General features: G+C 32.9%; 2 protein-coding genes across 2 annotated transcripts; both read left to right on the top strand.

Annotated features, from left to right (window-relative positions):
- Positions 1 to 531: 531 nt before the first annotated feature.
- Positions 532 to 1,524, top strand: LOC6042380 (signal peptidase complex subunit 2). Its single transcript, XM_001851453.2, has 2 exons — positions 532 to 710; positions 804 to 1,524. Exons 1-2 carry the CDS (start codon positions 666 to 668, stop codon positions 1,338 to 1,340), a joined length of 582 nt encoding a protein of 193 aa, XP_001851505.1. The 5' UTR covers positions 532 to 665; the 3' UTR covers positions 1,341 to 1,524.
- A 3,461-nt stretch (positions 1,525 to 4,985) lies between these two features.
- LOC6040200 (regulator of microtubule dynamics protein 1) lies at positions 4,986 to 15,655 on the top strand. Its single transcript, XM_038257490.1, has 3 exons — positions 4,986 to 5,363; positions 5,716 to 5,961; positions 14,943 to 15,655. The coding sequence occupies exons 1-3, from the start codon at positions 5,196 to 5,198 to the stop codon at positions 15,537 to 15,539; spliced, it is 1,011 nt and encodes a 336-aa protein (XP_038113418.1). The 5' UTR covers positions 4,986 to 5,195; the 3' UTR covers positions 15,540 to 15,655.
- Positions 15,656 to 15,672: the final 17 nt, after the last annotated feature.

Here is a 15,672-nt window from a genome sequence, read left to right as displayed (position 1 = left end):
CATGTCTCACAATTCTCCCATCGGTGGTGTCGCTGGTAGATAGTTGGACCACAGAGTAACACAGAGCGAGCAGTCCGAAGAAATGTCATTTTATTTTTTGGCTCCATAAGGTTTGCTGGTAGCAGGCGTGCGATGTACCACAAAGTGGAACCAAAAATCAAATGGCAGTAGTGACTCTGTCTTACTCTGTGGTTGGACTCACAATCCAAAGGTCGTCAGTTCGAAACCCGGGGTGGGTTGAATCATATTGCTAAAAAGAGGTTTCAATCAAGCCATCGAACACCCCCCTTTTGATAATGAATAACGTTGTTGAACAACAAACTTCACTGTAAAACCGTAACCACAGCATTCATTACATTATTACGGCACATTATGCGAGGTGCCTAATTTCTTATCTTAGTTTGTTCTACAAAACACACCGCGCGCTAAATTCCATCGATTCAATGTCGGCTCACATCTCACTTGTTCGGTAAAATCCCGACATCGTGTGCAACCCTGCAGCGAGCCCCTCGTTGACATCGCGCTGTCGAGTTGTCAAAAATATTGTTCGTTCGTTGTGGCAGCAAACGGTGGACGCACTTTTCCGAAATTCAGCGAAAAAAGTTCAAGTTTCTAGTGATTTTAATTGTCTAATTTGCACAAATTCGTGTTAAATACTAGTTAGAATGGGTTCCAAGACGAAGAACAACGAGGGAAACAAGGATGACGAGGTAAGCTTGTAGTATTGGACCGGCAAGAAATTGCCAACAAAATCGACACGTCAGAGCTTAACCAAAATGCTTCGCGATTTCCCCTCTTTCCAGCCCGTCAAGATCAACAAATGGGACGGAACCGCGGTCAAGCACGCGCTGGACGATTCCGTCAAGACGGCCCTCATGAACCGGACCAACATGAAGGAACACCACGCCATCATCGACGGCCGACTGTTCATCTGTGCCCTGGCCGTGTCCACGGCGCTGATTGCCCTCGGGTACGACTATCAGTACTCGTTCCCCACCTCGAAGCCGGTTCTGATCGTGTGCGTGTGCTTCTACTTCTTCCTGATGGGCGTGCTGACCGTGTACACGACCTATGTCGAGAAGGGAATCTTTGCCGTCGGCAACCAAAAGGACGACAAGGGCAACCAGAAGCGCTGGCAGGCCAGTTCCGATATGCGGAAGTACGACGACAAGTACGAGCTGACGCTGCAGCTGCGGGATGGGCGTGGAGTGCGGGAAGCGACCGTCGTCAAGTCGGTGGCCAACTTTATCGACGTCAACGGAACGCTGTTGGACGATTTGGTCGCGAACGAGCTGAATCGCATCGTGAATTCGCTGAACGCGGAAAAAAAGGACAAGTAGGGTGGGGGAGGAGAAGGATTTGGGGAGATGCATTTTGGGCCTGAGGGAGAAGGGCCGACGTTTGTCTCACTGCAGCAGAAATTTAGGAGTAAGAATCAAGCGAGAGAGGAAGCGAAAAAAAATGGACATAAAACATACATTTCCAGTTGTTTCAATTCAATAAAGTAAAGTAATATTGCCTGTATGAGCTGTTCTTATTTTGTGATTTACAGATATCCGAAAATAATCTTTTATTAAAATCTCAAAACGAAGCAAAAAAAAAAAAATATAATTTTAGAAGCCCAAACGTTTCCATTTAGCTTATTTTTATGTTCTATTTTCTGTGAGTTTTTGAATTTTACTGATACATTATAAATTTTACTATGTAATACATTATGAATTTTTAAATTTTTCCTAAAATAAAAAAATCAGTTTTTGCTTTTTGGGTGTTTTTTAAAACTCCTGACCCGGTTTCAAAAACACTCAAAAAGCGAAAACTGGAAATTTGGTTAATTAAACCTATTAAAAAAAAAAAAAAAAAAAACTCCGGATTTAATGAAATATTATAACTTAATAACATTCAATGTTCAAATTTGAGATATTTTAGAAATTTGAGACATTTTAAAATTTTAAAAATTAAAGAAACTTGAACAAAATTTGAAAAATTTAAAAATATTAGAAATTTTAGACATTTTCAACATTTTTTAAATTTTAGGTACTTTAGAAATAAAAGAAATTTTGAAAATTCAAAAAATTGCAGCAATTTTTGATTTTTTGAGGATTTATAAATTTTGAAAATTTTAGAAATTAAAAAAATTCTAAAAACTTACAAAAATGTAATTTTTTCAGAAATTTTCAAAATTCTACAGATTTAAGAAGTAACACAAAATTTTAAAATTTTTGAGGCTTTAAAATTTTTAAAAATATCAGAAATTTGCAAATTTTAGGGAATTTTAAAAATTCTTGAAATTTTAGAAAATTTAAAATGCTTTCAAAATTTTAGAAAGCTTTAAATTTTTTTAAAAAATTGTAAAACTTTTAAAAATCTTAGAATTTTTTAAAGCAGTATTACTTCAGAAATATAAGATATTTAACAAATTTAACAAATTTAACAAATTTAACAAATTTAACAAATTTAACAAATTTAACAAATTTAACAAATTTAACAAATTTAGCAAATTTAACAAATTTAACAAATTTAGCAAATTTAACAAATTTAACAAATTTAACAAATTTAACAAATTTTGAATATTTGAAAATAAAAATTCAGAAATTTAAAAAAAATTAGAAAATTTTAGGTCTCGTGGCGCAGGGGTAGCGGCTTCGGCTGCCGATCCCGATGATGCTATGAGACGCGGGTTCGATTCCCGCCTTATCCACTGAGCTTCTATCGGATGGTGAAGTAAAACGTCGGTCCCGGTTTCTCCTGTCTCGTCAGAGGCGCTGGAGCAGAAATCCCACGTTAGAGGAAGGCCATGCCCCGGGGGGCGTAGTGCCAATAGTTTCGTTTCGTAGAAAATTTAAAAAAATATAAAATTAATAAAATTAATAAAATTAATAAAATTAATAAAATTAATAAAATAATAAAATTAATAAAATTAATAAAATTAATAAAATTAATGAAATTAATAAAATTAATAAAATTAATAAAATTTATAAAATTTATAAAATTTATAAAATTTATAAAATTTATAAAATTTATAAAATTTATAAAATTTATAAAATTCATAAAATTTATAAAATCTATAAAATTTATAAAATTTATAAAAATTTTAAAATTTATAAAATTTATATTGATTTCCTAAATTTTATTGATTTCATAAATTTAAAAAAAAATATAATTTAAAAAAAAAACTATTAGTTTTAAAAAATTATAAACTTAAAAAAAATATTATTTTAATAATTTTAAAATTTTATAAATTTTATAAATTAAAACATTTATAAAATTTATAAAATTCACAAAGTTTATTAAATTTATAAAATTTATAAAATTTATAAAATTTATAAAATTTATAAAATTTATAAAATTTATAAAATTTATAAAATTTATAAAATTTATAAAATTTATAAAATTTATAAAATTTATAAAATTTATAAAATTTATAAAATTTATAAAATTTATAAAATTTATAAAATTTATAAAATTTATAAAATTTATAAAATTTATAAAATTTATAAAATTTATAAAATTTATAAAATTTATAAAATTTATAAAATTTATAAAATTTATAAAATTTATAAAATTTATAAAATTTATAAAATTTATAAAATTTATAAAATTTATAAAATTCATAAAATTTATAAAATTTATAAAATTTATAAAATTTATAAAATTTATAAATTTAAAAAAATTATAATTTAAAAAAAACTATTAGTTTTAAAAAATTATAAATTTAAAAAAAATATTATTTTAATAATTTTAGATTTTATAAATTTTATAAATTTTATAAATTTTATAAATTTTATAAATTTTATACATTTTATAAATTTTATAAATTTTATAAATTTTATAAATTTTATAAATTTTATAAATTTTATAAATTTTATAAATTTTATAAATTTTATAAATTTTATTAATTTTATAAATTTTATAAATTTTATAAATTTTATAAATTTTATAAATTTTATAAATTTTATAAATTTTATAAATTTTATAAATTTTATAAATTTTATAAATTTTATAAATTTTATAAATTTTATAAATTTTATAAATTTTATAAATTTTATAAATTTTATAAATTTTATAAATTTTATAAATTTCATAAATTTTATAAATTTTATAAATTTTATTTATTTTATAAATTTTATAAATTTTATAAATTTTATAAATTTTATAAATTTAATAAATTTTATAAATTTTATAAAATTTTAAAATTATTAAAATAATATTTTTTTTTAAATTTATAATTTTTTAAAACTAATAGTTTTTTAAATTATAATTTTTTCTAAATTTATATAATTTATGAAATCAATAAAATTTAGGAAATTTAGAAAATTTAGAAAATTTTAAAAAAATGGAAAATTTAGAATACCTTTTAAATTTTAGAAATTTCAAAAATTATACAAATTTTTGGAATTTTTGAAAAATTTAAAAAACGTCTGTCTGTTGTAGATCAAAACCATGATTTAGAAATTACGATCGAGTTCAATAATTTTCACATTTATGTATGTACTCGGAAAATACATCGTGTTTTCTCAATCACCAAATCAAATTAATAATGCCGGAGATTTTTTTTAAGTATTATAATACTTTAGTATAATACTTTAGTATTATAATACTAGTATTAGTATTATAATACTGTAATACTATTATAATATTATAATACTATTATTTGTTAAACTGTTTTGATGTTTAATCTATTTGCCTTTGATGTAAATTTACAGTTGTGTGCGTTGCATGCACGTTGCAAATTAGTAGTGGTGTGCGTAAGCCACCTTCTCCCGCACGCACACCACCCACTTCCACCCAGCATTTTGTTTACACCCTTACCAAAAATCATGACTTTTTGAGTTCCAAATCCCACTTTTCATACGAATTTTTCAGTTCAACCCATATAACCATTTTTATGGTTGTAGTACCTGAACTCAAAAAATCGTATGAAAAGTGGGATTTGGAACTCAAAAAATCATGATTTTTGGTAAGGGTGTATCATCGTAAAGTCCGTCGCGTTTTGTTTTCAAAGTCCACCTCTTCTTGTCCTGTTAGCGCCTGCATTCCGTTCATGTGTCAGTGGCCAACTCGTTTTAAACGCAGTCACTAGCTAGTGGAAGTGTCGTTTATGTAAATAACAATATTATTGTCTTCCCTTCTGGCGGTGACTATTCAGCCTACTCCGATTTTGTTTCGTTTTTCGTTTTGCGCACACGTTTGTGAGGATGGTAATTCAAGCGTTGAACAGGCACAGCCGCCAGCTGCTGATTGCCAGTGTGTTGGCACTAAGACACTCATCGTTGCTGCTGAGCTGGAAGAATAAGTGCAGCACTAGTTTGGGACTTGCTAAGCTGCACAAGAATCGTCTTTTGCGACTGCTGCCCGGAAAAACGGTGAGTCACAGGCGGTAATTTTCCTTGCTTATCTTTACTGTTTAGTTCAAAGGATTAATCTCTATAAATTCGATTCACTTCGATATCTTAAACTAGTAAATAGTGCAACAGCTGATGTGATAAGTCCAAAGTCCACTGCGACACAAGTTAAGTGAGTTTCGAAACTCGATTTAGGATAACAGCTCAAAAGAGCGATAACAGTCTTAATCCTTGGTCAGTTATTATCAGTGAAGTGGCTTAGCTTATCATAGTTGGCTTAATCGCAAGTTTCAAATTGCTTCACAAGTTTTGAGGTCAATCATTCAATTTAAACTTGTTTGCTTTCCCTTCTCCCCTCCCTTCCCCATTTCAGCAAATTGAACCGACTGTACGAAGAGCGCGACTCCCCGTTGCAACAACAACAACAACAACAACATCGCTGATTGCATCGTTCTCGTTGTGGAAGAAGAAAGGAACCCCCGCGGCAGCGGACCCCAAAGCGGACAGCAAAATGGCCGAAGCGGCAGCGAAGAACCTGGCCGAGACGATCCAGCACTCGGACCAGTTGTTCGACGAGAATAACTTTCAGGAGGCGTACGATTTGCTGGTCAAGAGCGCGGTGAGTAGATGTTTGATTTATCTGTATTTTTATTTTTCTAGTAGGCAGTATAAAATATAGTTAGAAGGGGCAATATTTCATGGCAGTTTATATTTTTTTTTGATAATTTTTAAATTTGATTGATTTATTTTTGCGGAATTTTGAAAAATCCTAACTTGATATAAAAAGATGCACTTTATACAAATTTTTGTTCAGAATTCATTGAGTTTTTGATTTTTTTAAAAATATCATGTCAGTATGAATTTGACCATAAAGCTGATGTGCAAAGTAAAATTTTAAAATTGGTCTTATGTGATGCATGTGTGTAAATTTGTATGGAAAACCCTGATTCTGATTAAACTAAGAGCATACCAAAAATACAAACAATAAAAAATGAAATGCTAATTGAAAAAAATAATTTTATTCAAAATTATAGAAATTATAAAAAATTAAAAAAAATGTGAAAAAGTGATCGTTTAAACTATGAACACTTTTTTCACATTTTATAAATCTAAAAATATTTTATTTTGTTCATTTTCTGCCAATCTATTATTAAGGAATTTGTTTTGCAGAGCTTTTTTCGAATAAATTGTTTCAGAACTTTATTTTTAAATGTAATGAGATTAAAAACGATATCAAAACTTTAGTTTCTTATGTGGAAGGTTGCAATAAATTTAAACCAATTAAAATATAGTCAAAAGCTTATTTTTAAATTTTCAATAATTAAAAAAAAAATGGCGCAGGAATGGTAATAAGGCTTTCTAGTCACAAATTTACCAACACATTGAAAGTATGTTTACATGACAGCTGGACGTTTGTTTGCATCAGGTTTCCTATCTCTTTCTAGCAAAAGTTTTTTGTCAGGCGACTTCTAGCTGGTTTTTTTGACTGGCTGCCCGATATGTCAGACAACATACTTCGCAGGGCTGTGACAGCTCGAGCTCGATCATTGTTTGCATCAGGACACTGTGACGAGGAGTTCGTCATTTTTGAGTTTAATTGGGTCCTAAAATGAAGCTTAGATTGCTGATATTATTGTTTACAGTGATAAAGCTTATTTTTCTGAGTACAATGACCCTTTGTACGACCACAAAGAGTTTAAAATGGATTTTTAAATCAATTTTGAAAAATTAACATTGCGGTCCTTCTTGACAGAAAAGCTCCTACTTGACAGCTCTTTCCAAGGGGATCATAGTTGATCCATCGAAAAAATGTTGTCTAGTCAAAAAAAAAAAAAAATTTGCATTAAAATGAAAAAAAGTGATCAGAAATGGTTTTTAATCGTGTTTTTTACCGTTGTGCATAAAAATTGACATAGGGCTTTAGTACCCAATTATATTTTTTTCACTGGGCCTAGAAAGCCTTATTACAAATTTAATTCATAGTTTAAAGGCGAGAGGGCAATAAACCACGTGAACACTTTTTCCAGTTTTCGGAAAAGTTCAAAAGTATATCCCATTCAATTGGAAATAGCCAAATAAAAAACACAAATTAATATATGAATAAGTGAATATCAAGCTAAATGTTTTAGTTATAGTACTGTTACAAATTTGCAAAACGAAATCCGATCTGTTGCTAAAAAATTCAATAATTTAGAATAAGGCTTTCTAGGCCCAGTGAAAAAAATATAATTTAACTCAAAAATGATGAACTTCTCGTCACAGTGTCCTGATGCAAACAATGATCGAGCTGTAGCTGTCACAGCCCTGCGAAGTATGTTGGCTGACATATCGGGCGGTCAGTCAAAAAAACCAGCTAGAAGTCGCCTGACAAAAAACTTTTGCTAGAAAGAGATAGGAAACCTGATGCAAACAATCGTCCAGCTGTAATGTAAACATACTTTAAATGTATTGGTAAATTTCTGACTAGAAAGCCTTATTGTCTCACTTGACAAAAAATTGAAAAATCTACGTTTGAAAATGTATTGAAAATCCTAGTTTTTATTACTCTTCTCATTGAAAAGTGCCAGCGACAAAATTGGGCGAAAAGTTCATCGCCCGGAGATCGCGAGTTGGCGCGAGCGAATGAACACCGCGAAAAAAGATTCGGGGGTGCATTGGGGTTAAATGATCATTTCGTTATTCGGTTTAATAAGAAAATAATTATTTTTTCGTGAATATCGCTACTTTGATGAGATGTAATTAATTTTTACAGTAAATTAGGCATTGTTACATCAAATTTGACCTTTCAATCGCACTAGAATGGCCAAATTGTAAAATAACAATGTTTGCCAATTTGACCGTTTTACCCCCAATTCCCCTTGTAGAACAAAAGAAAAGTTCATCCGCGGACTGTCAGCAGCGCGCTGTTTTGTTTGCTAGATCAACATTTGGAAATGTCGAACGTTGAAGGAAATCGCTCAAAAAATGGAAATTAACCGATTTCAAATGTTTTGGCCGCAAATGAAAGGTAAGGGTGGCTAATTTTTGATTCCGATCTGTAAAACTTGCTCTGGCGAGGGTTCTGGGCACTGCTGCAATCGATTTTAACGGCGGGTTGCTTCCGGTTGCATTTCATTTGCGGAGAAGGTTTTTCAATCCACCAGGGGCTTATTCGGAGGCAACAGTTTCGGTAATCCGGAACTTCTGGTAAGTTTAATATTTGCAGTGTTTAGCATGAAAAACAAACTTAGACTATTGAATACAAAATAACGCCTCATTTTTCTGTTTGTATGTTGTTGTGCAGGTTTGGTTTCAAATATTTCGTTTGATATGTTTCAATTGGGTCCTAAAGTGAAGCTTAAATTTGTGATATTATTGTTCACAACGATAGAGCTTATATTTCTGAGTACAATGACACTTTGTACGACCGAGAAAGATTTAAAATCGATTTTTAAATCGAAATTTGAAAAAAAAAAATCGTGGCCCTTCTTGACAAAAAGGTCCTACTTCACAGCTCGTTCTACGCGGACCTTAGTGTTGACTTAGGGCTTTAGGACCCTATTGTCCGCCATTACGGGGTTTGTTTTCCGGTACCCCCTGAGATCATGCGTGATCAATGGGATCTATATGCAGCAATTCCCCACGAAAACAGCATGGAAAAAACAAAAGTGCTCGGATCGGGCTCAAAATTTTTCTGAGGGTTCCCTGGCCGAAATAATTCGACCCGTATTTTTTTGTTTGGCCATTAGGGTGACCTACGCCGTGTTAGGGTGGTCTGAAAAATGGAAATTTTCGTCGATTTTCGCAAAAACCATTTTTTTCGAAAAATCATAACTCCTCGCCATTTTAACCGATTTCAATTGTCTTATACGCAAATGAAAGGTGATAAGTTGATGATAAGAAAAATAGTAAGAAGTTTCAAAAATCTAGCCTAACATATGAAAAACGCGTATGAAACTTTAAAATGCCGTTTTGACGGTGTCTGAACCAAAGAGCTTGTGCCTGGAAATATTTTTAGCGGATTTCCCGGACATTTTTACGTAACAAACCAAAAAATGGGAGGAGTTTATTAAGGGACCATCCACAAACTACGTGGACCCTTTTTTGGAAAACCAAACCCCCCCTCCCCCTCGTGAACAATTGTCCATACAAAAAAAACTTTTTTGTATGGAGCATGGACAATCGCCATACCTCCCTCCCCTAGATTGTCCACGTGGTTTATGCATGGTCCCTAACAGGATTCCGAGATATGATTTTTTGAAAATAAAATCCGTGTTTTTTGACGCGCCGCGCGCAAAAACCGGAGAATGCCGAAATTGGCAAAAAATCAACTTTTTTCACTAAAACTGCGATAACTTTAAAATTTTAGCGATGACCTATAGATGTTTGGGGATCAAAATTGTTTTAATTAAAAGACGCAACTTTTGGTACCCAGACATGTCATCGTTGAAATTTTGAAGTTATCGCAGTTTTAGTGAAAAAAGATGATTTTTTGCCAATTTCGTCATTCTTCGGTTTTTGAGCGCGGCGCGTCAAAAAACACGGATTTTATTTTCAAAAAATCATATCTTGGAATCCTGTTAATGAACTCCTCCCATTTTTCAGTATGTTATGTAAAAATGTTCGGGAAATCCGATAAAAATATTTCCAGACATAGGCTCTTTGGTCCAGACACCGTCAAAACGGCATTTTAAAGTTTCATACGCCATTTTCATATGTTAGGCTAGATTTTTGAAACTTCTTACTATTTTTCTTTGAAAGGCTAACTTATCACCTTTCATTTGCGTATAAGACAATTGAAATCGGTTAAAATGGCGAGGAGTTATGATTTTTCGAAAAAAGTGGTTAGTCTAAGTTTGTTTTTCATGCTAAACACTGCAAGTATTAAACCTACCAGAAGTTCCGGATTACCGAAACTGTTGCCCCCAATAAGCCCCTGATGGATTGAAAAACCTTCTCCGCAAATGAAATGCAACCGGAAGCAACCCGCCGTTAAAATCGATTGCCGCAGTGCCCAGAACCCTCGCCGGAGCAAGTTTTACAGATCGGAATCAAAAATTAGCCACCCTTACCTTTCATTTGCGGCCAAAACATTTGAAATCGGTTAATTTCCATTTTTTGAGCGATTTCCTTCAACGTTCGACATTTCCAAATGTTGATCTAGCAAACAAAACAGCGCGCTGCTGACAGTCCGCGGATGAACTTTTCTTTTGTTCTACAAGGGGAATTGGGGGTAAAACGGTCAAATTGGCAAACATTGTTATTTTACAATTTGGCCATTCTAGTGCGATTGAAAGGTCAAATTTGATGTAACAATGCCTAATTTACTGTAAAAATTAATTACATCTCATCAAAGTAGCGATATTCACGAAAAAATAATTATTTTCTTATTAAACCGAATAACGAAATGATCATTGAACCCCAATGCACCCCCGAATCTTTTTTCGCGGTGTTCATTCGCTCGCGCCAACTCGCGATCTCCGGGCGATGAACTTTTCGCCCAATTTTGTCGCTGGCACTTTTCAATGAGAAGAGTAATAATGAAAATTTCTTTATTTGGGAAATTTTTATCAGTTTTGGAATGATTTTATTTTTTTTAGTCAAAATTTTAAAATTTAATGAAATTTATTATTTTTTGTTCGGATTAAAACACACTTTTTTTTTACTGTAAATTATTAATACTTTGTAAATTATTAAGACTTTGTTTAAGATTCGTTTGAGCAACTTTTGGTAAATGGAAAATTTTTATTTATTCGCTCCTTCTCTCTCTGAGCTGTATTTCTTATCTTTTTTTGTAATTTTGTATTCATTTATTTTAGCTTGTAATATTTTTTTATTTTTCAAAGTATATTCTATAATCTTTAATCACAATGACTGTTTTATGTTTTTCATATCTTTTCAATTCACTTTTGCTATGTTTTATCCTTGGGCATGAGTAAGGATCTTGTCGCCGCTAGCGGGTTGGCTCAATTATAAAATTAAATATTGATAATATTACCCAATTATCCGGCCAACACTTGCGATCGGATCTCTACATTGTGTCTAGGTGTAAATTCCTAGCTAGGAGTGATCAGTGTTAGAGATGGTCCCAGGGCTTAAGTAGGAGTTCATTGAAGCAAATAGTCTCCCTCCCTTTTAAATTGAAAAATGAACTCTGAAAACAAGCGCTTACTCACAATAAACAGATGCCTCTTCTAGGCCTGGTAGGGCTGCAGAAAACATAGATATATAAGTATATTATAAGCTGTGTATTATTTTGATATGTCAAAATTTCCATAGAGTCTCGGTCAATCAATAATGTAATGACATCGGACAAAATTCGTTAATCTGTTGAACTAACGGTTGACGGATTATGGTTGTATCTACCATTGTTGCGAATCGAGGGTCTACTGGAGCCTTGACGATCAAATGGAGCCTAACATTTCAAAAGGGCGCATGGGTTTTGTGAACAAGAGTGTGTCTCCTTCACTTAAATGACAGTTTACATAAGGTATTATAGAGATACACTCTTGTTTGCAAAGCTTGTGTGCCCTAATGAACTGGAATGCACGAAATAGTCGTCTTAATGACGAGTGTTCAACTTATGAACTGTTCATTTATGTTTATTGGTTTTTGGAAGCGGCAAGGCTGGTTTATAAAGGTCCTTTACCTTATTTGGCGTTGTAATAAAACATTTGAGGATTTGAGATTAAATTTACATTCAGGCAGTTTAGTTTAGGTTGTTGATTAAAGTTAGTTAGGTTTCCGTAGATGAATAATTGGATTTAAATTATTAGTTGATTTGGTCGAAGTGTCTGTTTCTATTTGTAATGTACGACAGGACTACTGACAGACGCGACAGGTCGGCAGATAGTTTTCATCTTTTGTTCTCTAGTATTTTTTTTTCCTTTAAATTTGGAATACATCATAGGTTTCTTTAGTATAGATCTCCGATAAGTTACATTTTTTTATTTAATTAACTAATAATTTAATTTATTCCGGGCCTTTTTACTTTGAATCACAATTTAAGATTTTCTTTATTCAGTGTTAAACTTAGATTGCCGTAACTGCTCATGTCATCCAAGTTCTTACTACTCACACCAACACTAATTTTCTTTCACCTTCCCCCTCCCGATCCCCTATATCTTCCGGTGTTGTTCATTTTGTATGCAATGCTAGTTCGGCCACTACCCTTTTTCCACAAGAAACCGAACTTGGACTGACTCCGTAAAACGAAACGAAAACGAAGATACTGCTGTCCTTTTTCTTCTGTTCTTTTCGAACCAGTTCCAGATCAAGATCGAGAAATAAAACCAGAACAACCAAAGAAAGCAGCTTACACCAGAAGGAAGGAAGACGAACACTAAACGGACGATGAGAAACTACAGCGTCTGCGTGATGTTCCGGATGCGGCTGTAAGCGATTGAAACTTCAACCTGGGGATCGCCAAGACATGTAGGCCATCAAGCAATTGCAGCTCCCGCAAAAAGTGCTTTTTCCCAGTGATCGGTAAGATGGGTATTACCCAAGGTATTACCCATCATCAGGTATGTGACTTTAGTTGTCTTTATTATTTATAGTCGGCTCACTGGTTGTCAATGTCTCTATGTATTCCTCCTTCTGTAGAAGATTTATTTAGTTCTTCAAATTTCATTTTTCGATGCTTTCTTTTTTCCATTTCTCTTTATCCCAACTTTTCTCTATTTTGACGGTCTATCTGATTTTATTTAAACTTTCTTTTGTTAATATGATCTCAATGACGATCACACCTTGCTTAGATTTTCTAATCGAATCGGCTTTTGGATTCTTATTTTATCTGTCTCGATGGTCCCTTTAGTTATTGACAACCAGAGATTCGACTCTTTATATTTTTCCTAACTTTACAGGTTATATATACAGTAATTTCCATTGAAAAAAGTTTTCCTGGCATTTTCCCTTAAAATTAATTTTGCGTTTATTGCTTTGTTGGAACAGTCAAGTTGTCAATCAGTAAAAGTCCGTTAGCGTATGGAAAATGTACTCCGTTTGCACGTGCTACTTGATCCTGGTTTTGGGAGTTTTAACAGTTTTACTTTAAACAGTTAGAACCTTCAAAACTAGTTTTGGGTTGCTCTTGCAGACGGTGTTTTTATGAAACTGTGGGGAGCGGCGATAGAGTCAAAATATCAAATTAGAATATTTACAACAAGACACACTCTCACATACACAATCTCGTTATAACCTACCCAATCATGTCCTCTTTCCCCGCTCCCCATGGGGTGTAAGTGGCACTTCACAGGCTAACACATTCACTGACTTGATCCTAGCTGTCCCACCTCGCTCCGCCAAAAAAAAAAATCTTTAATTTTCCAGTAAATTTATTTGATTTCCATTAAATTAGTAATATATCCTAGGTTCCTTTTGTAAAAATCTCAATTTAGTTTTTGATTGAATCATAATTTCAGATTTCCTTCATCAGTGTTAAACTTAGATTACCGTAACTGCTCATGTCATCCAAGTTCTTACTACTCACACCTACACTAATTTTCTTTCACCTTCCCCCTCCCGATCCCCTATATCTTCCGGTGGTGTTCATTTGGTATGCAATACTAGTTCGGCCACTACCCTTTTTTCCACAAGAAACCGGACTTGGACTGACTTGAGGCCGCGTCCCCCACCTTGCTCCGTAAAACGAAAACGAAAACGAATTCACTTTTGCTATGTTTTATTTGTTTTTTTACTCACATATTTGAACTTGCCTAGGACATCACATAAAAAATACTGCATTTTGATTGATTTTGATTTAAAAATAGAGACCTTAATTAGTACGGTTTGTAAACATTCCACTAACTTCCGAAATTTGAAAACTTAGCAATTTTATCAAATCAATTCTTTGAAATAACAACATAGTAAATGTTTCATCCATATAGATTTTTAAAGTAAATTCTATTAGTTTTAAATTGAAAAATGTGAAATTAACCATTTGCAGAATTGTTAACAAAACATACATTAACATAAAATTGTTACAGCGTTATCTGATAAGTGAATGCTGCAAAAATTTAAATGATGTTCTTAAAAAATAAATTAAAGTAAAAACACATTCTCGGAGTCATAAAGTTATCACAAGGAAAATAATCATTTGATAGCAGTTATTCTCATATCAAAATGTTTTATTTTTTACAAACTTGGGCTTTTTTAACTAAAATTTGTTGAAATCAACTAAATTAAACAGACTTTTTTTTTAAATTTATTTGATTTAATTTTCAGAAGAAGAGTATCATAGTATCATCATAATAGTTTTTCAGTTTATCTTAGGAAATTAAATATATTTAGTAATATTTTTATTCGCTGTAATAAAAGTTCGACTTTTCTATTCTATTTTAAAGGTATAATTGGTTGTTTGTTCAAGACTAAATTAAATGTATTTTCGAACTTTAAAATCACCATCTAAGAACTTTTTGATAATTTCTGAGTCTTGTTTAGTTTTCACGATTTTGGTTATTTGGTGGATGGTTCCCATGAAAGATAAAAATACCCTTTTTTGTTTTATGTTATGATTTCAGATAATTTAAAAGTTTTAATGTTAGGTTAAATTTGTGCATTTAATTAATCGACGGTTTATTAATAAATTTCAATTCAACGACATTTCCTTCTTTCTTCCAGGAACCGGAATCCTACGATATCAAGTGGCGCATGGCCCGCGTCATCTACAACCTGTCCAAGAGCGCCCCCAGCCCCAAGAAGGAAGAGCTGATCCGCGAGAGTTTCCAGTTCGCAACGGATGCGCTGGCACTGAACGACAAGGACTACGCCTCCCACAAGTGGTACTCGATCCTGCTGGACGCCAAGAGTGGACTGGACGGGATCAAGGAACGGATTACGCAGCTGGAGAACGTCAAGAAGCACATGCTGAAGGCGGTCGAGTTGAACCCGAACGACGCCACCAGCTGGTACATCTTGGGACAGTTCTACTATGGACTTGCGGATCTACCGTGGTACCAGCGGAAGATTGTTTCGACGATTTTCGCCGCGCCACCGTCCGGAACGTACGAGGAAGCGCTGGATTGTTTTGAGAAGGCAGAGAAAACGAAGCCTAATTTTTACTCGATGAACCATCTGATGTTGGGCAAAACGTGCCAGGCGCTGAAGCAGAATGACAAGGCGAAAGAATATCTTGCGCTGGCCGCCAACGTGGTCGTGTTGAACGAGGACGACAAACAAGCGAAGGAGGAGGCCGCCAAGCTGCTGAAGAAATTGTAGGGCTCTCTAAAGTCGATTGATTTGTACTGATATTTTTCGATTGTTTTTTTTCACATTATGGTTTAAGAAGGCAAGATTTACAAATATATACAAGAGTTTTTGGTACGAAAAATTAAGAAAAGTCATTTTATTA

Source organism: Culex quinquefasciatus, chromosome 2 (genome assembly GCF_015732765.1).
Source record: "Culex quinquefasciatus strain JHB chromosome 2, VPISU_Cqui_1.0_pri_paternal, whole genome shotgun sequence".
NCBI classification, from domain to species: domain Eukaryota; kingdom Metazoa; phylum Arthropoda; class Insecta; order Diptera; family Culicidae; genus Culex; species Culex quinquefasciatus.
Note: the sequence above shows the minus strand (reverse complement) of the source record. Positions and strands in the feature narration are given on the sequence as shown.

Bases quoted from the DNA above. Each gene is read 5' to 3' on its own strand.
- LOC6042380 (XM_001851453.2), top strand. From the start codon at position 666: ATGGGTTCCAAGACGAAGAACAACGAGGGAAACAAGGATGACGAG. The intron at 711-803 runs GTAAGCTTGTAG...CCCTCTTTCCAG, and splicing joins AGGGAAACAAGGATGACGAG to CCCGTCAAGATCAACAAATG.
- LOC6040200 (XM_038257490.1), top strand. From the start codon at position 5,196: ATGGTAATTCAAGCGTTGAACAGGCACAGCCGCCAGCTGCTGATTGCC. The intron at 5,364-5,715 runs GTGAGTCACAGG...TCCCCATTTCAG, and splicing joins GACTGCTGCCCGGAAAAACG to CAAATTGAACCGACTGTACG. The intron at 5,962-14,942 runs GTGAGTAGATGT...TCTTTCTTCCAG, and splicing joins ATTTGCTGGTCAAGAGCGCG to GAACCGGAATCCTACGATAT.